Raw genomic sequence first — 22,589 nt, forward strand, 5'->3', positions numbered from 1 at the left:
AATTTTTTTTTAACGTTTATTTATTTTTGAGACAGAGAGAGAGCATGAACGGGGGAGGGTCAGAGAGAGGGAGACACAGAATCTGAAACAGGCTCCAGGCTCTGAGCGGTCAGCACAGAGCCCGACACGGGGCTCGAACTCACGGGCTGTGAGATCATGACCTGAGCTGAAGTCGGCCGCTTAACCGACTGAGCCACCCAGGCACCCCAGGAAAACTAACTTCTAATACTTACATGATCTGTAGTGTTTTAAAACAATGAATTTGTTTACACTTCTCTGCCTTTTCATAACTATTTTTCTGGTTCAGATAGCATCAGCCTAAAATACCAAAGCTTAAGCATGGGTTCTAAAATACACTATTAAGAACTTGCTTTCCAAGGTGATTTGCCAAAACTGCTTGCATGCTGAGGGGCAGGTGAACCATCTATTAGGCGGGTGTTATGTTCCTGGGGGAGTAGCTCAGAACCTCAGCTCTGCAGCCTTAGCCACCATCCAGCAGGATCCCAGTCTATGTCACGCAGGTCTGTAGTAAGCACTTGCCCTCCTACACAGTCTGTAGCCTTCTTTTTCTCGATAAGGACAATGCCAGGAATTCAGCTGGCTGAACTTCAGGCTACAACAAGGCAAGAGCTGAGAGAGCGGGACAGTTCGGCATGCTGTCACATTCTCATCAAGGTGAGATTCAAAAGTCGGGTCCCAACTGTCAATATGTAATGCCTGGATTGTTGTATTATCAGATGGACCGGGCAGCAAAAATCACTTCCACCTCTATGTTCTCTTTCATTTCACATATGAATTGCATACATGGAATAAATCTGTAAGTTAAAATGTTCCTAATAAACTACAAACACTACATTCCATGTTCTAAAATGTGAATGTAAAAATCCATATGAAAATATTTTTGAATACCTAGGAAGCGTGTGGGGAGAAACAGAGAATGACTAAATTAATGGTGCTACAACTGAAACTAGTCATCAGTCAGTGTCCATCAGAAAAACAGAGTCAAGAGTATCACAGAAAAGAGAAAAAAGAAGAGATGCAGTCACTGATTATACTAGGAAAATGCACTGTCGCATGCCTAAGGTATTGCTAGCCACTGCAAACATTAAAAACTTCTGTTTTCTGCGTAAGAAAACATTTCTTTCGTTAGTGACAAAGTTTTACCCAGAAGAGGATGCAATCCTCCTCCCCTGATTTTAGGTATGAGGCATGCAACTCAGTGTGATGACTGAGAAGTTAGGAAAGCTACCAGAACGGCTGCACATCACATCTTAAAGTCATCCTAGATAAGGAATCTTATAAAGTGTAGAAAGAGCTGAATGATCTAATGTAAGAACACAAGAGCTCCTCCACTTTATTTTTGGAACCAAAAAACCCCGCAGCATGAAAAAGTGTTAAGCTAACATTTGAAGCAACAAATGGAAGGATAATTTAGAAGAAAATGGTATGTTTTATGTCTGGATCCAAAAGCTCTTCCAAAGGCAACTAATTTTTACAGTAAAAAATGCCACAATAAAAAAAGAAGCTTTTCACCAGAAGTTTTAGGCACCCAAGTTCTAATTTCACTTCTTTTCTACATTAGTAATTGGCAGTGGAAGAGAATTCAGAATACTAACAACTGAATCAAATAAATATTTAGCAGATAATTTACGTAATAAACTGATTAACAGAAAAAAATCATTTTTTCCCACAGCAGTAGTATATTTATTGTGCTGAAATCAGGTAGTGGGGAATGAATAGGTCTGGGGAAGCAGTACAGAATGTTCACAAAGATTTACAAGTCTCCAGTCATTCCACACCAAGCAGCAAAGACAAAGGTGTTGAATCCTCTCAGGCCAAACTATTAAAAGTTTTGCAAATATTCTGTATTTCTCATGACTGCATGCCTTTGGGGGAAAAAGTGGGTAACTTTAATGCACAATAAATATGTTATAGTTTACAAAATATTCTGAAATAGTTTGTCTGCACAAACAGCATACATCCTGCACCATGCAGTTTTGACATGTTGAGATAGTTAAAATATTCATGCTTTTTTTTTTTTTGTCACATTTTCTCTTTCAATAATGATCCCTGGTCAACATCCCCTACCAATTCAACCTATGCAATAAGACAATGTACAAGTCTCTTTCCTAGTCTATTTCCAGTTGCTCATTTATATTACATAAAACACTTTATTTGTCAACAGCAAATTTAATTTTCTGGTTCTGACTACTCTTACTTTTATTCATTTTGTGTCTTAACAGTTAACACCTTATAACAATCACACACTAAATTTAATGATCTTTAGCACCAAGGAGTCAAGAATATTGCCCCAAGATGGGTATACACTTCATATCTAGTTAATAAATAAGATCTTGCAACTTTGTCACAAGGAAAATATCACTCCAAAATTAAACACATTGAAAGAGAAGGATCGTTTCACGAAAAATTGGGTGTATGCTATTTGTAAAAAACGCAAAAAAAATACTAGCGGATTCGAAAGTTATTAAAATTTACATTAAAGGACTCCTTGATTTTTTAATTAAAATTTATTTAATTTTAAATGTTCTTTCCAACATAAGAGGTAGGTATATTTCCACATATGAAAAATCGGTAACAGCCACAAATCAAAACAAGGAAAGCCTGATAAAAATCAACATACTCTCTTCTAACAGCACATAAGTGTAACTCTTTTGTGATGTTACTAATAAAGACATGAGTTGTTTCATGTTCCAATCAGACAATAATCTTAATTTTCATAATATATTTCTGATAGTAACAAGAGTATTAAAAGGCTGCCTTTTCATCACAAAAATTGTTTCCCACAGTGATTTGTGCCGCAAGTCATGGTGACCTTTGGGTCGCTAGACAGGCTTTTACTGTAATTCTTTCTTATTTTCACCAACACCATCATCATCAAGCCTCTAAGAGTCTACAGAGATCATCAGATTTTTTTAATTTAATTACAACCAAAAGGGTATATTCAGACTAGAGGTGGAGAGATTCGACCATTCCAGTCAGCAAATGAATCCAAATGTGCAAATTTTAAAGTATCTACAGTTCCAGCTTTGGACCAGAAAATGTTAGATAACTGATTTTCATCAGTACGCAATAACAATTTAGCCAAAAAATTCATACTGTGTTTCTGTGATCATCAGACTGAAGAATGACTGTATATAAGATACATGAAAAATCTCATGCATTAGACAACAGATGTGAACAGAGGGAGAGCCTCCCAAGTCACATAATGATTGCTTTGGTCTGGACAACATCAAGGCTAATAAAAAAAATGTTTAAAATAAAACTTCATAAATAAAACATCCGGATATTGTATTTAACACTTTACTCTATCTAGAGGTTACTAATACATAGAGCACATTTGTCTTTTTCTCCCCACCCCAAACCCTCATTTGCTTCTTTTTCCCTGAAATTTTATATGAAATGGGAGCTTCCTCACTGTCAACAACAGTTAAGGCCCAGTTCAATTTACTCTCCTTTTGCTTTTCCATTTTTCTGCTTTTTTCCATTTTCTATTACTAGTTGTTTCTCTGATTTGCTCACACCATTTGCTGAAATACCATTCACAGCTGTTTTTCCAGCTTTTGCTTTCTTAGGCTCTTTGTATGTCCGAACATAGAAGTTAAGAAAGAGAAATATGAAGCTGATTGCGTAGGCGATGAGAGCCCAGTGCATCCACTTGGGGAAGGGGCAATCAGTGTACAGAGACAGTGCTGTGTGCCCGATGGTCACGTGGAACTGAACCTGAAAAACAAAACAAAACCACGATGCAGGATACATTTACTGCAAATAGTAAATAACTTTTAACAACACCAGGATCTTCTGCCTGGCTAAGATAGGGCCTAATCTTGCCACACTGTTCAAAGTTTAATAGCTCTCGGGCTCCCACACCCAACTCCAGCTCCCTCTCCTTCCCTCAGGAAGGGCTTCCTGCCTTTTTGTTTTTTTTCTTTTTCTTTTCCTGACTTTTTTTGTTGTTTTTCCTGCTGCTACAAAGTACCTCCATCCAGCTGGCCCTCTCTATCCCATTCATCAGGGTTTTTGTTTTGTGTGCACTTTCTTCTTTAAAACAATTAAACCTATCTGGAATTCTTAACTTCTTGGTTGTCCATCTTTCCACTAGTATATAACTCCAGAGGGTAAGGCTATGTGTTGCTCCCTGAGGATTCCTGAGTCCTTGGCACAGGGTCTGGATTCAATGAGTATTTGTTGGATAATGCTGAATAATGTTGTTAATGAGAGGGAATATCAATGGCCTAAAAGAATAAAGTAAGTAGTACCGTATGCCCTTTTTGATATTTGTTTTCTTCTCACATTTTAACTAATTTCTTTCCACAAAACTGTAAGCTGGTACAAATCCTTTTAAAATTGAAACTACCAAAAGGGTTTTTTATTTCTTACAAAATAGCACACAGGTAAAACTGCGTTTGAATTAACACTATCCTTTACAAACTAAGATTTTTAGTAAAATTTAGTAGATATTTGAGAATAAGTGCAAAAAGAGAGAATCACTTTCAACTTTAAAAGTTTTTTAATTTTTTTTTAATGTTTATTTATTTTTGAGAGACAGTGAGAGAGAGAAAGAGAGATAGAGTGTGAGTGGAGGAGGGGCAGATAGAGAGGGAAACACAGAATCCAAAGCAGGCTCCAGGCTCTGAGCTATTAGCACAGAGCCCGATGTGAGGCTCGAACATCACAAACCACAAAATCATGACCTGAGCTGAAGTCAGACGCTCAACCGACTGAGCCACCCAGGCACCCCTAACTTTGAAAGTTTTTAAAAGAAGAAAAGCCAGGGGCGCCTGGGTGGCTCAGGTGGTTAAGCGTCCAACTTCGGCTCAGAACGTGGTCTTGCAGCTCGTGAGTTTGAGCCCCGTGTTGGGCTCTGTGCTGACAAACTGCTCAGAGCCTGGAGGCTGCTTTGGATTCTGTGTCACCCTCTCCCTCTGTCCCCCTCCCCTGCTCATGTTCTGTCTCTGTCTCTCAAAAATAAATGTTAAAAAAAAAAAAAGAAATTTTTAAAATAAAATAAATGAATAAAAATAAAAGAAGAAAAGCCAAAAATTAAGAAGCTTTTTAATTCAGATAAGGCAAATCAGTTTAAATTCCAATATATCAATAAATGAATGACTCTCAGTAGAAGAATTATGAATTCCATAGTGTTAACAAGGGTTAGCTTTTTATAAGATTAACTGATATGATTGACTGTTATGAGAACTTCTGGTTTGAAAATACTGTGCTTTTCACAAAATTAACATCCTATCTGGAATGGGCAATTGTGGTTTCTCTTTTAAGCACAGCACTATCTAAGTTAATTATTATATAAATATTACTAAAATAATTTATTCCATGTAAGCCCTAAATTTATATCAGACTAAAGAACTTTAAATTCTCTAGGACAAAATCCAGATTTTAAGAAGTTTTGATTTCACACTGGTTCTTAGAACCTAAGTCACCAAAAGAGTATGTATGTGTATAGGTGTGATCAAGTGTGGCATTACTCAAGGAGACTGTGGTGAAGACTCCAACAAAATAGATACAAAGTTCAGATGACTTCTGTCATCTCTTCATTTTCTTGTGACCATTTACTGATGACTGAGAAAAATGAATTACACAAACTATATAAACAGCTTAAACATAAACTGGAGGAAGCCTCCTGCAGCATTTTAGTTACAAATGAATCTTTCACACCCAGCATTCCCCAAAAGTTGTGTTTCCTGTTCGGCCAGCCAACTGTTTAGCAACTTAAAGCAGAGATGAATAATATTTCCAAATGTGATTCCACTGATAAATTGTGTACATGCTATGATTACAGCAAATTATAATAAATTCCAAGGCTTGAAGAATAGCTATCAGGTTGGTGTTGGATTTCCAGTTTGATTACTGGGCTAGCGCCTCTCTCTGAATGTTTCACTGATATATCCAGATGCTGCAAGAAGTCCCACTAGGCATATGTGCTGAAAATTGTCGCCTCTAAAGGCTAGCATTTGAAAAAACCTAGCTTTGCTCTCTAAGGACTATGTGTTAGGGAATTAAGAGGAGTTCTCTTGTCCTTATTCCCTTCCTTTACCCCACCCCTTCCTTGGTTCTGTACCTTCTCCTCAACTTTCATTCTCTAAACGTATGGGCTCTGTTAAAAGGACTGAAAAATGGAACAGAAAACAAAATTCAAGCAAGGGCAGGATGAAGAGAGGTAATAGTAACATTTTAAATTAGAAAAAAATCACCTGAGAAAGAAGTTACACTATTTTTCTGGTCATATATGAATTTATGTACTTTATGATGTACTTCGAACATTTCTCTTAGACCAGAGTTGTGTTTAGCCTTTTAAGAGTATCTTAAAAGTTAGTGGCAGTGACAACTAGGTCTATGAACAAGAAGCTCAGAGCTAAGCAGCCTCAACTCTCACATCTAGAGCACAGAGAAAGTCGACTTTGTAACAGAAAGTTGTCGAGGATAACTTAGCCCTTTAAAATTAGTAAATTCAGGGGTGCCTGGTGGCTCAGTCATTTAAGGTTCAACTTCAGCTCAGGTCATGATCTCGCAGTTCATGAGTTCAAGCCCTGTGTTGGACTCTGTGCTGACAGCTCAGAGCTTGGAGCCTGCTTCGGATTCTGTGTCTAACCTCTCTCTGCCCCTCCTCCACTCGCACTCTCTAAAAATAAATAAACATTAAAAAAAACTGCATTTAAAATTAGTAAATTCAAACATTTTCAGTGGTTCACCACAAGAAACTTTAGAAGCATTTTACTCACCAGCTGCAACATGGTCAAGTATCTTTTCCACCAAAGATATTTCTGAATCCATGGGCCAAATGCAGTTAACCCGTAGTATGAGTACATAATCACATGGATGAAGGAATTCAGCTGTGCTCCAAAAAATGCTTCAGAAAAACAGAATCACAAGATACAGAAAACTTTAGTAGGCAATAAACCATCTGAACATAAAATAAATGAATCCACATTATTTTTTAACATTTAATCTTGGGTACAGATTAGGAATAAAAAATTGTAAAGTAGTACTAACAGAAAACATTTCTCTTCAGATCATGCTAGGTATTTTTAAAGTTTAGACTCAGGCTTTTAGCATATTAAAAAAATGAGTGTTCTTCAAATGCAAAGGATTTTCAAAGTGGCAAGGTTCCAAATGGAGCACCCCAGTGGCTTCAGTATGCCCTAATATAGAACTACTACCTATATTATTTTTCATGCTTGGGGAAAAAAGTCATGGTACATGTAATTGTATAAGCAGATTTTTAAAGCCTCATTATTGCCTTTAGATGTGCCCATAAATATATCTATGAAAAAATCATACTTATTTCTTACTTTCCTAACAGTTTTAAATGAAAATAGAAGGTGAACTGTACTACTGTAATGACCCGTACCCTGGGTCTCCAATACAGCAATAGTCTGTTTCCAGCTCAGTGATGTAAATCATCTTCAATCTTCATCTGAAAAGCTGAAGACAGATCTTGGACAAACTGTGAATTCAGATCCTCTTTAACAAGGCTATATATGATTTCCTTTGAGTAAGATCCAACAGGTTCATTTAAGGCCTGTTTTAGAGCAGGAATGGGCTCTGGGCTTGGACTGGAGACGGAACCTTCAAACTCAGGAGTTACAGCTTAGTACCCTTTGAATCAGAACAACTACAATTGCTTATCAAAATATCATTTGCCACATTTAAGATTAGTTTATGCTTATCTCTGAGACAAATCTTTAGGAATTTAAGTAGCCACAGATAAAAAGCTAAAGCTTCACTTTGTTCAAATTTCTTTAAAATGAAATTAACACAGAAATAATTAACCATGAAAGTAAGTTAAAGACCAAGTCAAATTTCCAGCTTATAATTACTTTTCCACACAACACATTTATATAACTTAATATATGCAGATATGTTCCTGAAAATGCTCACCTTGTCCCCCGGCGACCCACTTAATTCCAATCCACCACAGTGTAAACATTGTACAGTGATGATATACATGAAGGAAAGAGACTTGGTTGTTTTTCTTCCTCAGGATAAAAAATACGGTGTCCAAATACTCAACCCCTTTAGATACAAAGTACCACCACAGAGCAGCAGCTATCTGTAAAAAAAAAAAAAAAAGGGGGGGGGGAGCATGTTATAAACACCAGAGTGACACTGTATTATATGGCTTTCTATTCATTCTTAGTCCTAAACAATCTTCATTGCACAAAATATATGAGGCATAGAATCATTTTTGCCTAAGTAGGTGTGAAACCTAGGCATCTCTCCGTTGGGGGGGGGGGGTGGGGGGGGCGGGCGGGGGAGATGAGAAAGAAAGGGTCCAAGGCTATATCTACACAGTGGCAACAGTTTAGAGAAAATTTCTAGTCTGCTACATAGTGAGATGACCTGAAGTACCAAACTGCTGAACACAGAGCCGTAAACACCTTCACACTACTGTTTTTCAATATGGTAGAGAAACAGAGATAGTTACTTTGTAAAGGTTATTTCAGATGTTCATGCTTAGCCTATACTAAACTTCAGATATTCTGGCAAGTATGTTTGGGTAGCTCCAGTCTCTGTTAGTGTCTGTCTGGCACTTTAACATGTGCAACAAAGTAAATACCTAATCATAGCATTTAGTATTAGGCAGTAAAATCTTTAAAGTAGTGAGTTGAAACAAACAAACGAACTAAAGTAACAAATATTTCCTAGGTCATAAATATAATCCTACTTACATGAATAAATCTTTTCTTTTCCTGGGCTCTAATTAAGACACCAGATGGTGCAGAAAGATTATGTTACATGCTGAGATTAAGGATCCAAGGATCCAGTGAGAGGTGACCTCTGTAAATGTTTTAAAATATTTTGCAAGAACCCTACTATAATAGTAACCTAGACTCAACTTTTTTTATATTAGGTATTTTCTCTGTTATGTATCCTGTGTACCAACAACAAAGAAGACAGTACATAACTGAACTGTTTATAAATCTTTTGTGTGTCAGAGGTGACTGGAAAGTAAAATATGGTAACATTATATTATCAATGCTTTATTTTTCTGCAAATATAATAAAAACTGAGTTTATGCCTATACAGATTGTGCTATGCTTAATTTACTAAACATTACATAGTTTATAAAACATTTGTTTTCCCTCAGGCTCTTAACAAATGAATTAGACTCTCTTTATAAGTTTCTATTCTTGACTGGAACCAACAAAACTCCAAAATGTCATCTTTACACTAAACATGGAATTTTCTAAGTACTGCATTCTGGTAATCCAGAACAAATGCACTCTCCCACAGCCAAATGGGACATGAAAATATTTTCAGTTATATGCTTTTAAAGAAACGCACAGCTTTACTGACATACCACAATCCTATCCACTTTTGCCACTCTACAAAAGTACATTTTCAGAGTGGAGATTATAAAATTAAACCCACTTCTACTGACGAATGGTATTTTTAATGTACTTACCCTAACTTCATGAACATTATCAGAATAATCCACACTCTGGCAAATATAGCTATATCCTGCATTATATGATCCCATGAATAACTGGAAAAAAAGGGGAATAATATTTAAAGTAAAGTTTTAGTAGATACAGAATTTTAAAAACTCTAAATACAATATGCAACCTTTCAAATTATTTTAAAAAGCCATATTGTCTAAAAAATTCAAATGCATTAAACATTTAATGTATTAGAATTTCTAAAATTTGCTGTGTGTCAAGTTACTCTCAAATTGAAATCTAAATTAAAAATCACCAGTAACTCATTGACTGAGGCTTCAAATCTATCTACTTTATAATATTAAGAGAATTTTTGATTAACTATGACTCAGATCTAAGCGTGACACTGATTTCTTGCTCCAGAGTGGTTTTTATCTAACAAATGAGGTCAAAGTATCTAACTAAGTTAAATAAAAATTGTTATGAAGTTGAGATTCTATAGGCTAAGTTGTCAAAGATTTCTTTAAAAGAGTACTGTTTATTTTCCTAACCTCACCACTCCCATTCTCTGGGTTCATACAGACTTTTAATAAGGAGTCTCTTTGGAAACAAAATCCTTCCACTCTTACAACTTAAAAAATGCCTGTGTCGATCTAGCCTTTAGGATTTCTTTCCAGAATGTCAGGGAGCATTTGCTGGTGACCAGAAAAGTATATGATGATTAACAGTGTGTAACAGTTAACTCATTTTAGTTGCAACCCAAAATATAATGACATAATGTAATAGGATTTCACTTGAAATCAGTATTTTACACCTGCATATTTTAATCTGTTACCAAATCTGAAACTGCTGAATAAGAATTATAAATAAACAACAGCAACTATTTACTGACTATTTAGTATGTGGCAACACTATCAAAAATTATTTCACTTATTTCTGACCTAGAAGGCAGGTATTATTCCCATTTTACAGATGGAGAAAATGAGTCTCAGAAAAGTTAAATAACTTTTAGTGTCAGAACAGTTAATAAGGGTTATCTTGGAATCTAGTGTGTCTGCTTCAAAATTCCATTTTAAAACAACTGTTCTATACTTTCTGTATATTTCATATTTTTGTTATCCAAACATGAAAAATGTCAATAATACAAAATTTACCTTTTAGAGTAGCTAACGGTTATCTTGGGGTACAATATTACATGATGGTTTTACACATTCTAATTTCTTAATTTCCAATAACCTTGGGGAATTACAAGCTGACTTTAGTAAACCTACCTCTCTGAAGATAAAAAGGTTAAGCAAAACCATCCCAAAATTATAGATAATGAGTACTAAGCGCATCTGGAAAGGTTCTCGGTCCTTCATCCATTTTGGACCCAGCCACACGAACAAGAGATAAAAAGTACTTATACAAAGTGTAGGCCATGGAGACTGCATCAGAGGCCAGTTCTCCACACGTTTATCTACAGAAAGAACAAAGTGATATTAAATTCATTAAACAATACATTCTTTTGAAATGAATTTATCAGGAATTATAATATTTCAACTTAGCTTTTTTCCTAATTTGACCAAATGCAAGTCATTTTTCTCTGAGTCACAACAAAAATACATGGCATTAAAACCAAAGAAATGAGACCAATTCCTGTGAGTAGCTTTTGAAAATTATGTTTCATTCCTATGGCACACATTAAGTTTTACAGAGAACCTAGAGAACAAAGACAAGAAATCAACCTTGCTAAAAACACAGAACAAGCTGGGGTGAAAAGTTAATGAAAGACTTCATAGACAGAAAATACATTTTTTTAAACGTTTATTTATTATTTTTGAGAGACAGTGCGAGTGGAGGAAGAACAGAGAAAGAGGGAGACACAGAATCTGAAGCAGGCTCCAGGCTCCGAGCTGTCAGCACAAAGCAACGATGCGGGGCTCGAACTCAAGAATCGTAGGGGGCGCCTGGGTGGCGCAGTCGGTTGAGCGTCCGACTTCGGCCAGGTCGCGATCTCGCGGTCCGTGAGTTCGAGCCCCGCGTCAGGCTCTGGGCTGATGGCTCAGAGCCTGGAGCCTGTTTCTGATTCTGTGTCTCCCTCTCTCTCTGCCCCTCCCCCGTTCATGCTCTGTCTCTCTCTGTCCCATAAATAAATAAAAAATTAAAAAAAAAAAAAAAAAAAAAAAAAAAGAATCGTAGAATCATGACCTGAGCTAAAGTCAGACGCCTAACAGACTGAGCCACCCAGGCGTCCCAGAAAATAAATATTTTAAGGAGAAACTTGTCATTCATATCAAACGTATGAGATTTATCAGAGCAGTTTGGAAGCTGCTCCCTCCCTACCTAAAGCAAAGCAGGAAAAAACAGCAAACTGAAGAGGTGGAGCAATGCAAGCAATTGCCGGCATATTTTTGGACACTAAGACAAGAGGATAGTTATGTTTGTGTGATTAAATTGGGGGGACTACAGTTCTCTAATTTATTTAAGTGGAAATCACCATACCCAAGACATTTCCATTATATTCAAGACATTGAATATAACCAACTTATGAGCTCTTCTCTAAAGCTATAAGCATTTACTTCCCATATGTGCAAGTATTTCACTTAAAATGAGTCAATTGTCCTTAATATTCAGATATGCAACCTTGAATCAATTTTACAATAGAGCTCTGCCACAAGTAACATTTCTAAGAGAAGCATGATAATGAAATACAGGGCTAACAAAGATTAATATTCTAATAAATTATAAAAAGATAGTGAAATTTATATTTCTAAAGTCTAACCAGTATTTTACAGGTTGTGAATCTAATGTCTAGTTTACGCTTGGTAATGCAAAACATTTCTTTGTTCCATGCTGAAGAATAGGATGTACTTTTAAAATAGCAACAATAAAAAAATCCTGTCTTTCAATCCATTCCTAAAATCTAGCCTGAATAAATTTAACTTAATTACTCATTACAATATCCCACCATTTAAAATGTCAGTTTTACTGAGACTATATATGCAGAAGAGTTCTGGATTAGATAATTAGGTTTCAAAATAACTTACTTAAAATTAGTCTGTTTCTATACACTATTGATAGAAAATAAGATAAAAGGAAGGAAATGGAAGTAGAACAATGTTTAATAACATAGTCTCCCAAGTCAGGAAGTGACATAATAACTATGGTTTCTACGAAATAGGAGTTGTTAGAAAGATGGGCTAGTGACTTGAAAGAAAAACACATATGAAAACAAGAAAAAACAAAAACTGACTTTATTTCAGAGTTTACAGGAGAGGCTTACTATCTACTAATGGAAATTATGGTTCTGCCACTCAAATCAAAACATATTCCAGAGTTAAAAATAAACTAAAACACAAGACAGGAGAAAATAGTCCTCTTATAAAGAGAGTGTGGCTTAAAAGATGAGTGGCTGACTTTTGTTGAAGGCATCGTGCCACAATGGTCTTATCACTGATTGTCTGCTTTTCTTTAATATTGTCATATTATCCTGCTATGACCATATCTTTCTATGCCAAAGTCCCCCCTTAAAACATGGCACATTTATCCACTTAGATATTTATTTCCTACAGGAAAAAAACTTAATACAAATCCCTAAATCCTAGTAGCTTGTGGTGTCCTATTCCTTTCTAGAAACTAGAGGGCAGACATTTTTTCCAAGTGTTTGAAACAAAGAGCAAAAGGTGTCTGTTATGAGATAATCCACATAGCAAAGAAAGGAAGATAAATTCATCTGAAAGGAGATTCTAATTTCTAACATCACAGATTATATCACACTCTTATCACACACTGAATTCCTGCTGATTGCAAAGTTAAGTTCTGAACAAGTAGAAAGCAATTAGAGAAAAAGGTCCAAAAATTTTCCCCAAATCAAGAATGAATAAAAATGTTCATTCTTTTTGATATACAGTGTGGGTAGCCTGTACCATTCTCTTATTCAACAGAGAAGTTTAAAGAGAGAACTAAGAAAGACACCGAGAGGAAGGGACACAAGTAAGAAGCTGGAGATCTGACAATATGAAACAATAGAGGCCAACATAAGAGTAAAAAGGTGGAGGGGAGTAGGTAAGAAATAACAGAGATATTAGAAAAGGCATTTGAGACTCTATCAGTAAACAGATGGGCTGAGTTTTAATATCAGCTCTGCTACCATTTAAGGGCACCACCGGTCTTCATTCTGTTCATCTATAAAACCTATTGGAGAGAAAGGGAACTAGATTAGTATTTCCCCCAACTTTAATGAGAAAAACAATCACGGGGAGGGAAAGCATAGCTTAAATGCAGGTTCTGACTCAGTAGGTCTTGGATATAGTCCACTTATTAGGAAGATTCTGCATTTTCTAGGAAGCTCCAATGGATGCTATGTCAATATTCCATGGCCCATCCTCTGAGTAGCAAGAAGCTACATAATCTCTTAGGGTTTTTTAATTTTAATTTCTGAAAGTTGTTACTTTTAAAAAATGATAATTAGGAAGAAGAATGAAACTTAAGGTGAGGAAAACTGGGTCCAAAAAATGGGCAATTTTCACTGGTCAGGGAACACATTTTGCATGCCAAAGTACCCAACATTTCTATTCCACTGCGGCACTCATCACACTGTCCTGTACCTTCTTTTAAAATGCAATGTCCCTGAAGGCAGGGGCTGTGTCTTTCATTCGTGTACTGCAATGCTCATGAGGGTGCCTAAACAACATTTATTTGATACATAAATTATGAGTGGTTGATTTGTTTTTCCATTTTAGTCCTTTATTCTTGATACCTTCAAATGAAATCCAACAGTGCATTTACTGATATTCCAGGTTTCTTCAGTGCCCAGTAACCCTTTCTACAGCTCCTCCCAGATCCTCCTCTATGGGACATATAACTTGAACCCAAGTCAGCACTTCAATCCCGTATTTAGGGGTAAATGTGTGCTCTCTCTCTCTGCCTCAGTGTCTTTACTTCATTGCTTTCTCCAGGGAAAAAAGGCAATGCCTCCCATTTCTATATCCAACATTGCAAGTCATGTGTTCATTTAGCAACCACTTAACAAAACCATCTTCAGACTATAAAAGTCCATAGTTCACACCATATCTTTCTCAAAATAACCCACCAGTTCACCAGGGTCAGAAAGCCCTCAAGAATTCCACCTGCAATAAGCATTATGGAAGTTGTAGTAACTGTCAGCAATCTGAACACAGCATCACAACCCCCATCCTATGGTGATATTTGCATATCTCTCCATGTCTCTGCAATTACTTGTGTCTTTCTAAATTTATTTGCATAAATATTTCCTTTAGTACTTCTGACAAGATGCGTATATCCAATACTTCTTTTACTTGTTCCCTTTTCCACTAAAAAGGATGAAGTGAGTCACAATAGTGTCATACAATAATATGAAAATTCACTATTACTAACAGGTCCCCCACACAAGTCTTGAGCCAAAAAAAAAAAAAAAAAGAAAGAAAGAAAGAAACAAAAAGAAAAGAAAGAAAAAAGATGTGGAGTTAGAACAGTAAAAGAAGATCGTGAATACTAAAGCTTTTATTTTATATAATCTTAAAATAATGAATTATCCAGCCTGTCATTAACTCAAATGTTTCAATAACATTTTTACATGTTGCCTTTCTTCTAAGAAAGATGTGCACATCTGCTTAGATTCTTTGTTTTTTCTAGTTCTATTGAGACATAATTGACATACTTCACTATGTAAGTATAAGGCATACAGCATGATGGTCTGATTTACATATATTGTTAAATGATTACCACAATAGGTTCAGCTAACATCTATCTTTTCATAGATAAAACAGAAAGAAAACAATAAAGGGAAAAAATGGTTTCCTTGTGATGAAAACTCCTAGGATTTACTCTCATAACAACTTCCATGTGTATCATACAGCAGTGTTTGCTACAGTCATCATGTTGTACATTACACCCCTAGTGCTTATTTATTTTATAACTGGAAGTTTGTGCCTTTTGACCACCTTCTTCTAACACCCCCTTCCCCCTTCCCTTGGTAAGGACAAATCTGATCCCTTTTTCTGAGTTTTATTTGTTTATTTGTTGTAAACAGCATATTTTAAGGATAAATTAAATCTTCTATTCATTTGAGTTACACTGAATCTAAATGTAGATTACACACATTAGAGTAAATGATGACATATCTCCAATATGCTGTCAATATCCTAATTCTATACAGTTGTGGACAGGAATTCACACCATGAATTTATTAGGAAAAAAACAAGAGAGAAAACAATTCAACTGAAATCCTATTCCTCCTGCCACCACTGAAGTCAAACTGTCATCAAGGAATACCCAAGATTCAAATGGGTTTTATATAACATTCTTAGAAATTCTCTATTTGTACAGTTTGGGGGGAGGGGATCAATATGGCACAAATATAAACTGACTCTAGTTGACTTATTTTTATAAATTGTCTTATTTTTATATTTTATATCTATATTGTCTTATTTTTATATTTTATATCTGTTTATTAACATGTTTATGCCTCCATGTCTTAGTGATTTTGCTCTTATTTTGAGCTTATCAACAATTTTAAGCCATTTGTGTTACATGTAAACCTTTACCTAAAGAAGGGCTGTACAATTTTAGATTTAGATATGATCTCTTTATATTAAAATGAAATTCAGAGAAGTCAAGAGCCTCATGTAGCCTAGCAGGTATTCCAATACCACTCAGTTTTCATGTCCATTAATTTTAAGAGAGATGATTTCCATCAATTTCTTCCATCAATTTGATACCAATACCAAATTTTGGGTACAAATGGTATGTTAAGATAGAATTGTGACTATCAATCATGTTTCTTTAAGGGAAAGAAAATAAGAGAGACCTACAAAAGTTCCCTTAGTAGAAAGAAGGACAAGAGATATTCACACTAAGTTTCATACTTTTTTAGGTGCTACATCTAACACACCTGGTCTAGGATCATGAATGCTTTGGAAGCCATAACACAAAGAAAGGTGGGAAAAAACTAAGGATGTCCAGCCTGGAGAAAAGAAAGAGGACTCATCAAATACTAAAAGACCTAAAGAGAGCTCAGATTTATTCTCTAATTCCATAGAAGTAGAACCAATGAAAAGAAGTTTTAGGAAGCTGAATTACACCTATATTCAGAAAATTTCTAAGAACTTGGTCTTTCTTTTTGTAAGAAGAAAGAGCTGTCTTCTTTGGCAATGAGTTCCTTATCCTAGTTTTAAATTAAATTTAAGCAAACCTAGAGCTAAACATTGTAGCACATCAAGTTCAGGAGCAAGAGACTATTTTAACAATAAGAATTACTAAGATACATTATCTTAACTCTTTCAGACCCTTAAGAGTTAATTTTTTTCCTCAAGAAATAGTTTCCATTTAGAACATTTTGATTGTTTCATAAAGCTCATACCAAGTGAGAATGATTTATTTACAAACATTCGTTCAGTCAGTAATCATAAAATTTTATTTGTATTAAAAGGTCATGTAATAGTTACACAACTGTATGTGTCAAAACTCACTGCTAAATAAAAAGAGTTAGTTTTATTATGTGTAGATTATACCTTCACAAATGGGAGGTAAAATGGTCTATCTGAAGTGGAGCTTCCTTCAAACATGCTACACCAACAGGTTTTTATTCTTAACCTGATCTGTATCTTAAAATCACACAGCATGATGGATACATAGAATAGATTTTGAAGTGAGACTCTCCACCCCTTCTGAGCTAAGTGATTTGGGGCAGGTAGTCTAGTTCCTGACCTGTAAAAACTCATTTACTAGAAAAGGAGACAGACATAAAAAATCTATTGCTTTGCAGGACAATGAGCACAATATAAGAGAAGACAGTTAAGAACAGTGGTAGGACAGGGGACAAGATGGACTGCAGGGATAGACATCTGAATTGTTTCTTGAAGGAAAGAAGAGGAATTTGCCAAACAGAGAGAACGAAGGCCTTCTTACAGACAGAAACATATGTATAAAAAGCCCCAAATCAAGAAATAACACATTTATTCTGAAAACTAAGCAGGCCTGAGGTAGAGGATATTTACAAAGGAAGATGGCAGGAAATGACTGGAGACTTATGGGTCAGATCAGACCTAGGAGAGTCTTACAAGATATGCTAAAGAGGCTAGAATCTGTCTGGTAGATAATGGAGAGATGCTTAATTGGTTAAAAATAGGGGATCACATTTAGCTTATAAAAAATAATGGCAGAAGCAGTGGGAGATGGACTGAAGGGGAAGAAGATACATCAAGAGGCAAGGAAACCAGTTGGATCGGTGGTTCTCAAACATCTTTGTTGCCAGGCCACCCACATAAGAACCATCTGCTTGTTAAAAGTATAGATTGTTGGGCCCCACCCTAGATCTACTGAATCAAAATCTCCATGGATAGGGCCAGGACTGTGATCTCAAAGTTCCTCTGGTGATTCTGGTGGGCAGTAAGACTTGGACACCACTATAATGCAAGAAATGACGGAAACCTGAATTAAGAGGGCTGCACTGGTGATGAACATAGGCAGACATGAAAGTAATCTCTACAGACGTGGTGACTGATGCAGATGTAAGAGCTAAGGGTAAAAGAAAATTCAAAAGTACTCCCAGATTTCTGGCATGGCTGGTGGCAGAAGTGGTGAAACCATGATCCTGGCCAGAGCATAAAAGGAGAGGAACAGATCTGGAAGGAGATCCAGGACAGAACATAAAGGAAGAGAAATGAATCTGGAAGGAAATGACCAGGTGACTTTTTAAACATCCTGTGTCTGAAGTACTTGTGTATGTCTGAAGTACCTGGGTGGACGTATTCAGTAGGCCTTGTGGCTGCAGAGAACTACCAGGGTTGCAGACACATGGAAGAGTCACTGGCAATGTGACTCACTCACATGGAGTTTGAGGTCACAAGGGAAAGAGCATGTGGAATGAGAGAATAAAATGAACAAGGAATGAAGCCTGGGGAACACTTAAGGGAAGAGCGGGAGAAATGGAAGTGAAGCAACCAGAGAAAAAGGAAAGGAGAGTAAGATGTTTCCAAAAGGATGGGGTAAGCAACAGACACCTACAGATGGAGAATCAACTGTTCTTTTCTTTTCAATCAGGAGATAGTAACTACTTCACAGGTTGATGTGTGATGATTAAATGTAAAAGCTGTAGCACACATGAATACCACAATTGTTGTTCCTTCTGCTGTATCCTATTCCCTATCCATGCCACATCTTCACACAGGTGTGTCTTATTTCAGGAATAAGCTGAGTCCCTCCCATTAAAAGTCAAGTCCTGAGGTGCCTGGGTGGCTCAGTCAGTTAAGTTTCTGACTTCAGTTCAGGTCATGATCTCACAGTTTGTGAGTTTGAGTCCCGCGTCGGACTCTGTGCTGACAGCTCAGAGCCTGGAGCCTGCATTGGGTTCTGTGTCATCCTCTCTTTCTGCCCCTCCCACACCTGCACTCTGTCTCTCTCTCAAAAATAAACATTTAAAAAAAAGGTTTTTTTTTTTAAAGTCAAGTCCTGCGATGTCTTCTATGCCTTTTCTTCCTGCTCTAAAGTTCTCTAGATTGCAAATATTGACTCTCAAGTCAGCCTACCAACATTGGAATCCTAGCTCTCTAATTTACTAGGTAAATACATTGAGCAAGTCACTTAAGTCTCTCTGGCTTTATGGATGATAACAGCGTTGTTGGGAGGAATAAGATATTGCTATATGTATGGTGCCTGACACAGAATAAGAGTTCAATAAGTGTGGGCACTGTCATTATTATTGATAATAATTAAACCACTAAATCCTCTTTTCCAAGAGAAGAGCTTAACCAAATGAAGGGAAAATACCATCAATAATAAATTGTATAAGAGTTTAAACTGAGAAAACAGAACATTTTTATAACTTATATACTGAGAAGACAGCACATTCTATAATTTATTCAGGAAAACAAATACATAACAAGTCTAACTTTGCATTTTGAATTATTTAGAGGCTACTTAAAAGAACAAAACCTCTTTTTTAATGAAGTGTAAACCAGAGGTGCGTGGGTGGCTCAGTTGGCTAAGCCTCTGACTTCGGCTCAGGTCATGATCTCACAGTTCATGGGCTGGAGCCCCGCATCAGGATCTGTGCTTATAGCTCAGAGCCTGGAGCCTGCTTCGGATTCTGTGTCTCCCTCTCTCTCTGCCCCGCCCCCGCTCGTACTTTGTCTCTCTTTGCCTCTCAAAAATGAATAAATGTTAAAAACATTAAAAATGAAAGAAAGAAAAAAAAAGAAAATGTAAATAAATAATATGGATTTAGTTTTCATAACAAAATATTCATAATCCAATAGTTTTGAAGTAATCCAAGTCCTTTATAAACCTCTACTTATACACAAACAACTGTAATTAATTCTTGTAATTGATTTTTCTTAAAGCTTTTTAGAATTCAGGTTTCTACCAATCAAAATGAACTTTATTTCCCAAGTAGTCTAAGCTAGTTATCATCTTCCAAAATAAAAAGCAGTAACATTTTTAATTTTTAGGACATACAAATTTCTAGAATTAACAAGAGTGAGCACAAGACTAGGAAATAATTCTAGTCAGGTGATGACTTAGGAACACACATGGAACAGAGGGAGTGTGGTACAGGGACAAGGGACAGGACTTGAATTAAGAACACCTGGATCCCAGGTCTATCTATGTGCTAGCCCCATGACTTAACACCTGAAACTGTTGGAGCACACTTTCCTCTTATGTAAAATGGGGGTAATAATAAAATTACCCAAATCACAGAGTTGCTTTGAGGCTCAAATTGATAACCCTCTGTAAGAAGCCCCTCCAACATTAACTCGTTTTTTATTTTAAAAGTATTAAATATGTATTTCTTTTGAAACCTTTAAAGCACACTATGATTACCTCTATTATACCATGCAACTGTCCGTTTAGTCTGTTTAAGCACATCCCACACAGACTGGGCAGGGGCAGTATTGTTATTTCTATAGCCATAAAGGCTTGTTAACAGTGGATGTACCCAGCAAATGGCTGAAGACTAGTGGACTGGATGAAGGCCGCAAAGTGTCTGGAAAATAAATATTATTATTATGGCTACTGCTATTGTGAGAATAGACATTCAAGACATTTCTCAACTGCCCTTTTGATTCAGTTAAAATGAGCAAGAGTTATTGATCAATATGGTTCTAAAAGGTATACAAAGTCCCTGCTGGGGTAAAAAAAACAACTAAATATTCTATAAAAATCCATGCCATTGTTTGTTTTTCTTAAATATATTTTTAAAGCAATCGCTTAGGAACATTTGTAAATCTTCTTTTTCAATATTAGTACAAAGTAGCAGATTATCAAAGAAATTAAGAATCCTCCATTCCCTTGCTATTCCAAGTGTGGTACACCAGCAGAAAATATCTCCTGGGAGCTAACAGAAATGCAGCATTTCAGGGGCGCCTGAGTGGTTCAGTCGGTTAAGTGTCCAACTTCAGCTCAGGTCATGATCTCACTGTTGGTGGGTTCAAGCCTCGTGTCGGGCTCTGTGCTGACAGCTCAGAGCCTGGAGCCTGCTTCGGATTCTGTGTCTCCCTCTCTCTCTGCCCCTCCCACACTCGCACTCTGTCTCTCTGTGTCTCTTGAAAATAAATACATGTTAAAAAAAAAATTTTAAAGAAATACAGCATTTCAGGCCTCATTCCAGGACTACTAAGCCAGAATGTGTATTTTAATAAGATTCGCAGGTGATTTACACACTAAAATCTAAGAAGAACTGCTCTAGTTTACTCATAAACGTGGGCCTATTTTATATTAAAATCCAGTCATAAAAGCTTGGTTTATTTATTTGTTCCTAGAGTCTACCTGAATCACTTTATTTTCCTTTTAACAACATCTACATCTATTTAACCTGCCATAAACAAAAACACACGCCTAACAACCAACTAGAGATACTGAGTAGCTTTGGGAGTATATTCAAGACATTGAGAAGTATGTACTATATATTTTCCAAAACTATTCATCCTTCTTTAATAAGTTAGAACCAACAGCTGCGAATCAATACCATTTTTTACACCTGTATACTAACCACTACTATACAAGTAATATTGTTAAAAATCCATTTGCCTTTACTGACTACACAAAAATAATAGTCAATGTCACACCGTACACTAGAGGAACCCCAGAGGGAAACCGCAGACTTTTTCTTAATGAGGTAGTCAATGTCTTCCTCCATTAATTATAAAGGTCATAAGGGCCAGGGCCACAGTCTTTATTCCTTGATGTATCCATGTAACAATGCCTAGGATACAAGCGCCCTCAAACATTTGTTGAAAAGAAAATTTTTAATGAAAAATGTAGGTAACTGTTGTCAAGAAGAGTTTGAGAAGGATTTTATCTCTATGATAGGGGTAAACCAAATAACAGCACAAGGCCTTTTCTGGATTCTAGTCTAACATGTGATGCTTAATATATTCTCCAAGCCAAGTAAGATTTTGGGTATCAGTGAGATGAAGAAGGCAGAACTAGAGGAGAAAGGGTCTTTATACAGCTGGATACAATGGATAGGTAACAATCCAAGATATACTCTGGAAGTAAAACACAGATTCTGAAGGCACTGCATGAAGGAAAGTGTAGTACGTTCCCATTGAGTCAGAGTGATGAGCAGGGAAAATTTCTGCTTTAGCCTCCCCTTACATCCTCAGGAAAAAGGGTGATGGTTTGAGTTAGGAAGAGTGCCTGGATGAATGTAAGGAAAGGGCAGACCTTGCAGAATATAGAGGTGGTGCAGGCAGAGGTTCAGCTAAAAAACGACGAAGAGGTCAGCGTGTGATGGGCAGACAGGAGGGAATGGAGGTCTCCACCAGCAAGGCAAGGGTAAGCTGCAGCATCTGAGGGGACGAGGGGGCAAATGGCCTGAAAGTAGTTACAACAGGAGGGCAAACATGTTTTCTGTAACTGAGTTGTAGAACAGTCACCAAAGAGCCTGAAAGCATGGATAAAGGAGTTAAAAAATAGAGAAAAAAGGAAAGAAGAAATTTGGTTCTGTCTGCCTGAGCAGAGATCATGAAAAAGGTAGAGAGTGAGACAAATGATAAAATCTCCCACAGAGAGCAGATGCACAGAGGGGGATTCAGACACTGCAAAGGAGAAAAGACAATAACACAGATGAGGTGAGTGAATCATTGTGTGTTGCAAGCTGGAAGACTGATTCCTTTGAGGTTTAACTTGAAAGGATTAGTACTAGAAGGAGAAGATCCAAGGAAAGTCAGT

The 22,589-nt window shown here is 36.5% G+C and overlaps 1 protein-coding gene across 1 annotated transcript in view; it reads right to left on the reverse strand.

Moving 5' to 3' along the window:
- Window positions 1-1,708: 1,708 nt before the first annotated feature.
- The window catches only part of ELOVL4 (ELOVL fatty acid elongase 4), a 32,862-nt gene continuing 11,981 nt past the window's right edge, over window positions 1,709-22,589 (reverse strand). The window contains exons 2-6 of the mRNA XM_007090140.3: window positions 10,685-10,872; window positions 9,440-9,520; window positions 7,912-8,083; window positions 6,753-6,880; window positions 1,709-3,741 (exon numbers count right to left, since the gene is read on the reverse strand). Coding sequence (XP_007090202.1) covers window positions 3,466-3,741; window positions 6,753-6,880; window positions 7,912-8,083; window positions 9,440-9,520; window positions 10,685-10,872 — 845 coding nt within the window. The 3' untranslated portion in view covers window positions 1,709-3,465. The remainder of the gene's footprint in view (window positions 3,742-6,752; window positions 6,881-7,911; window positions 8,084-9,439; window positions 9,521-10,684; window positions 10,873-22,589) is intronic.

Source organism: Panthera tigris, chromosome B2, assembly GCF_018350195.1.
Source record: "Panthera tigris isolate Pti1 chromosome B2, P.tigris_Pti1_mat1.1, whole genome shotgun sequence".
Classification (NCBI taxonomy): Eukaryota; Metazoa; Chordata; class Mammalia; order Carnivora; family Felidae; genus Panthera; species Panthera tigris.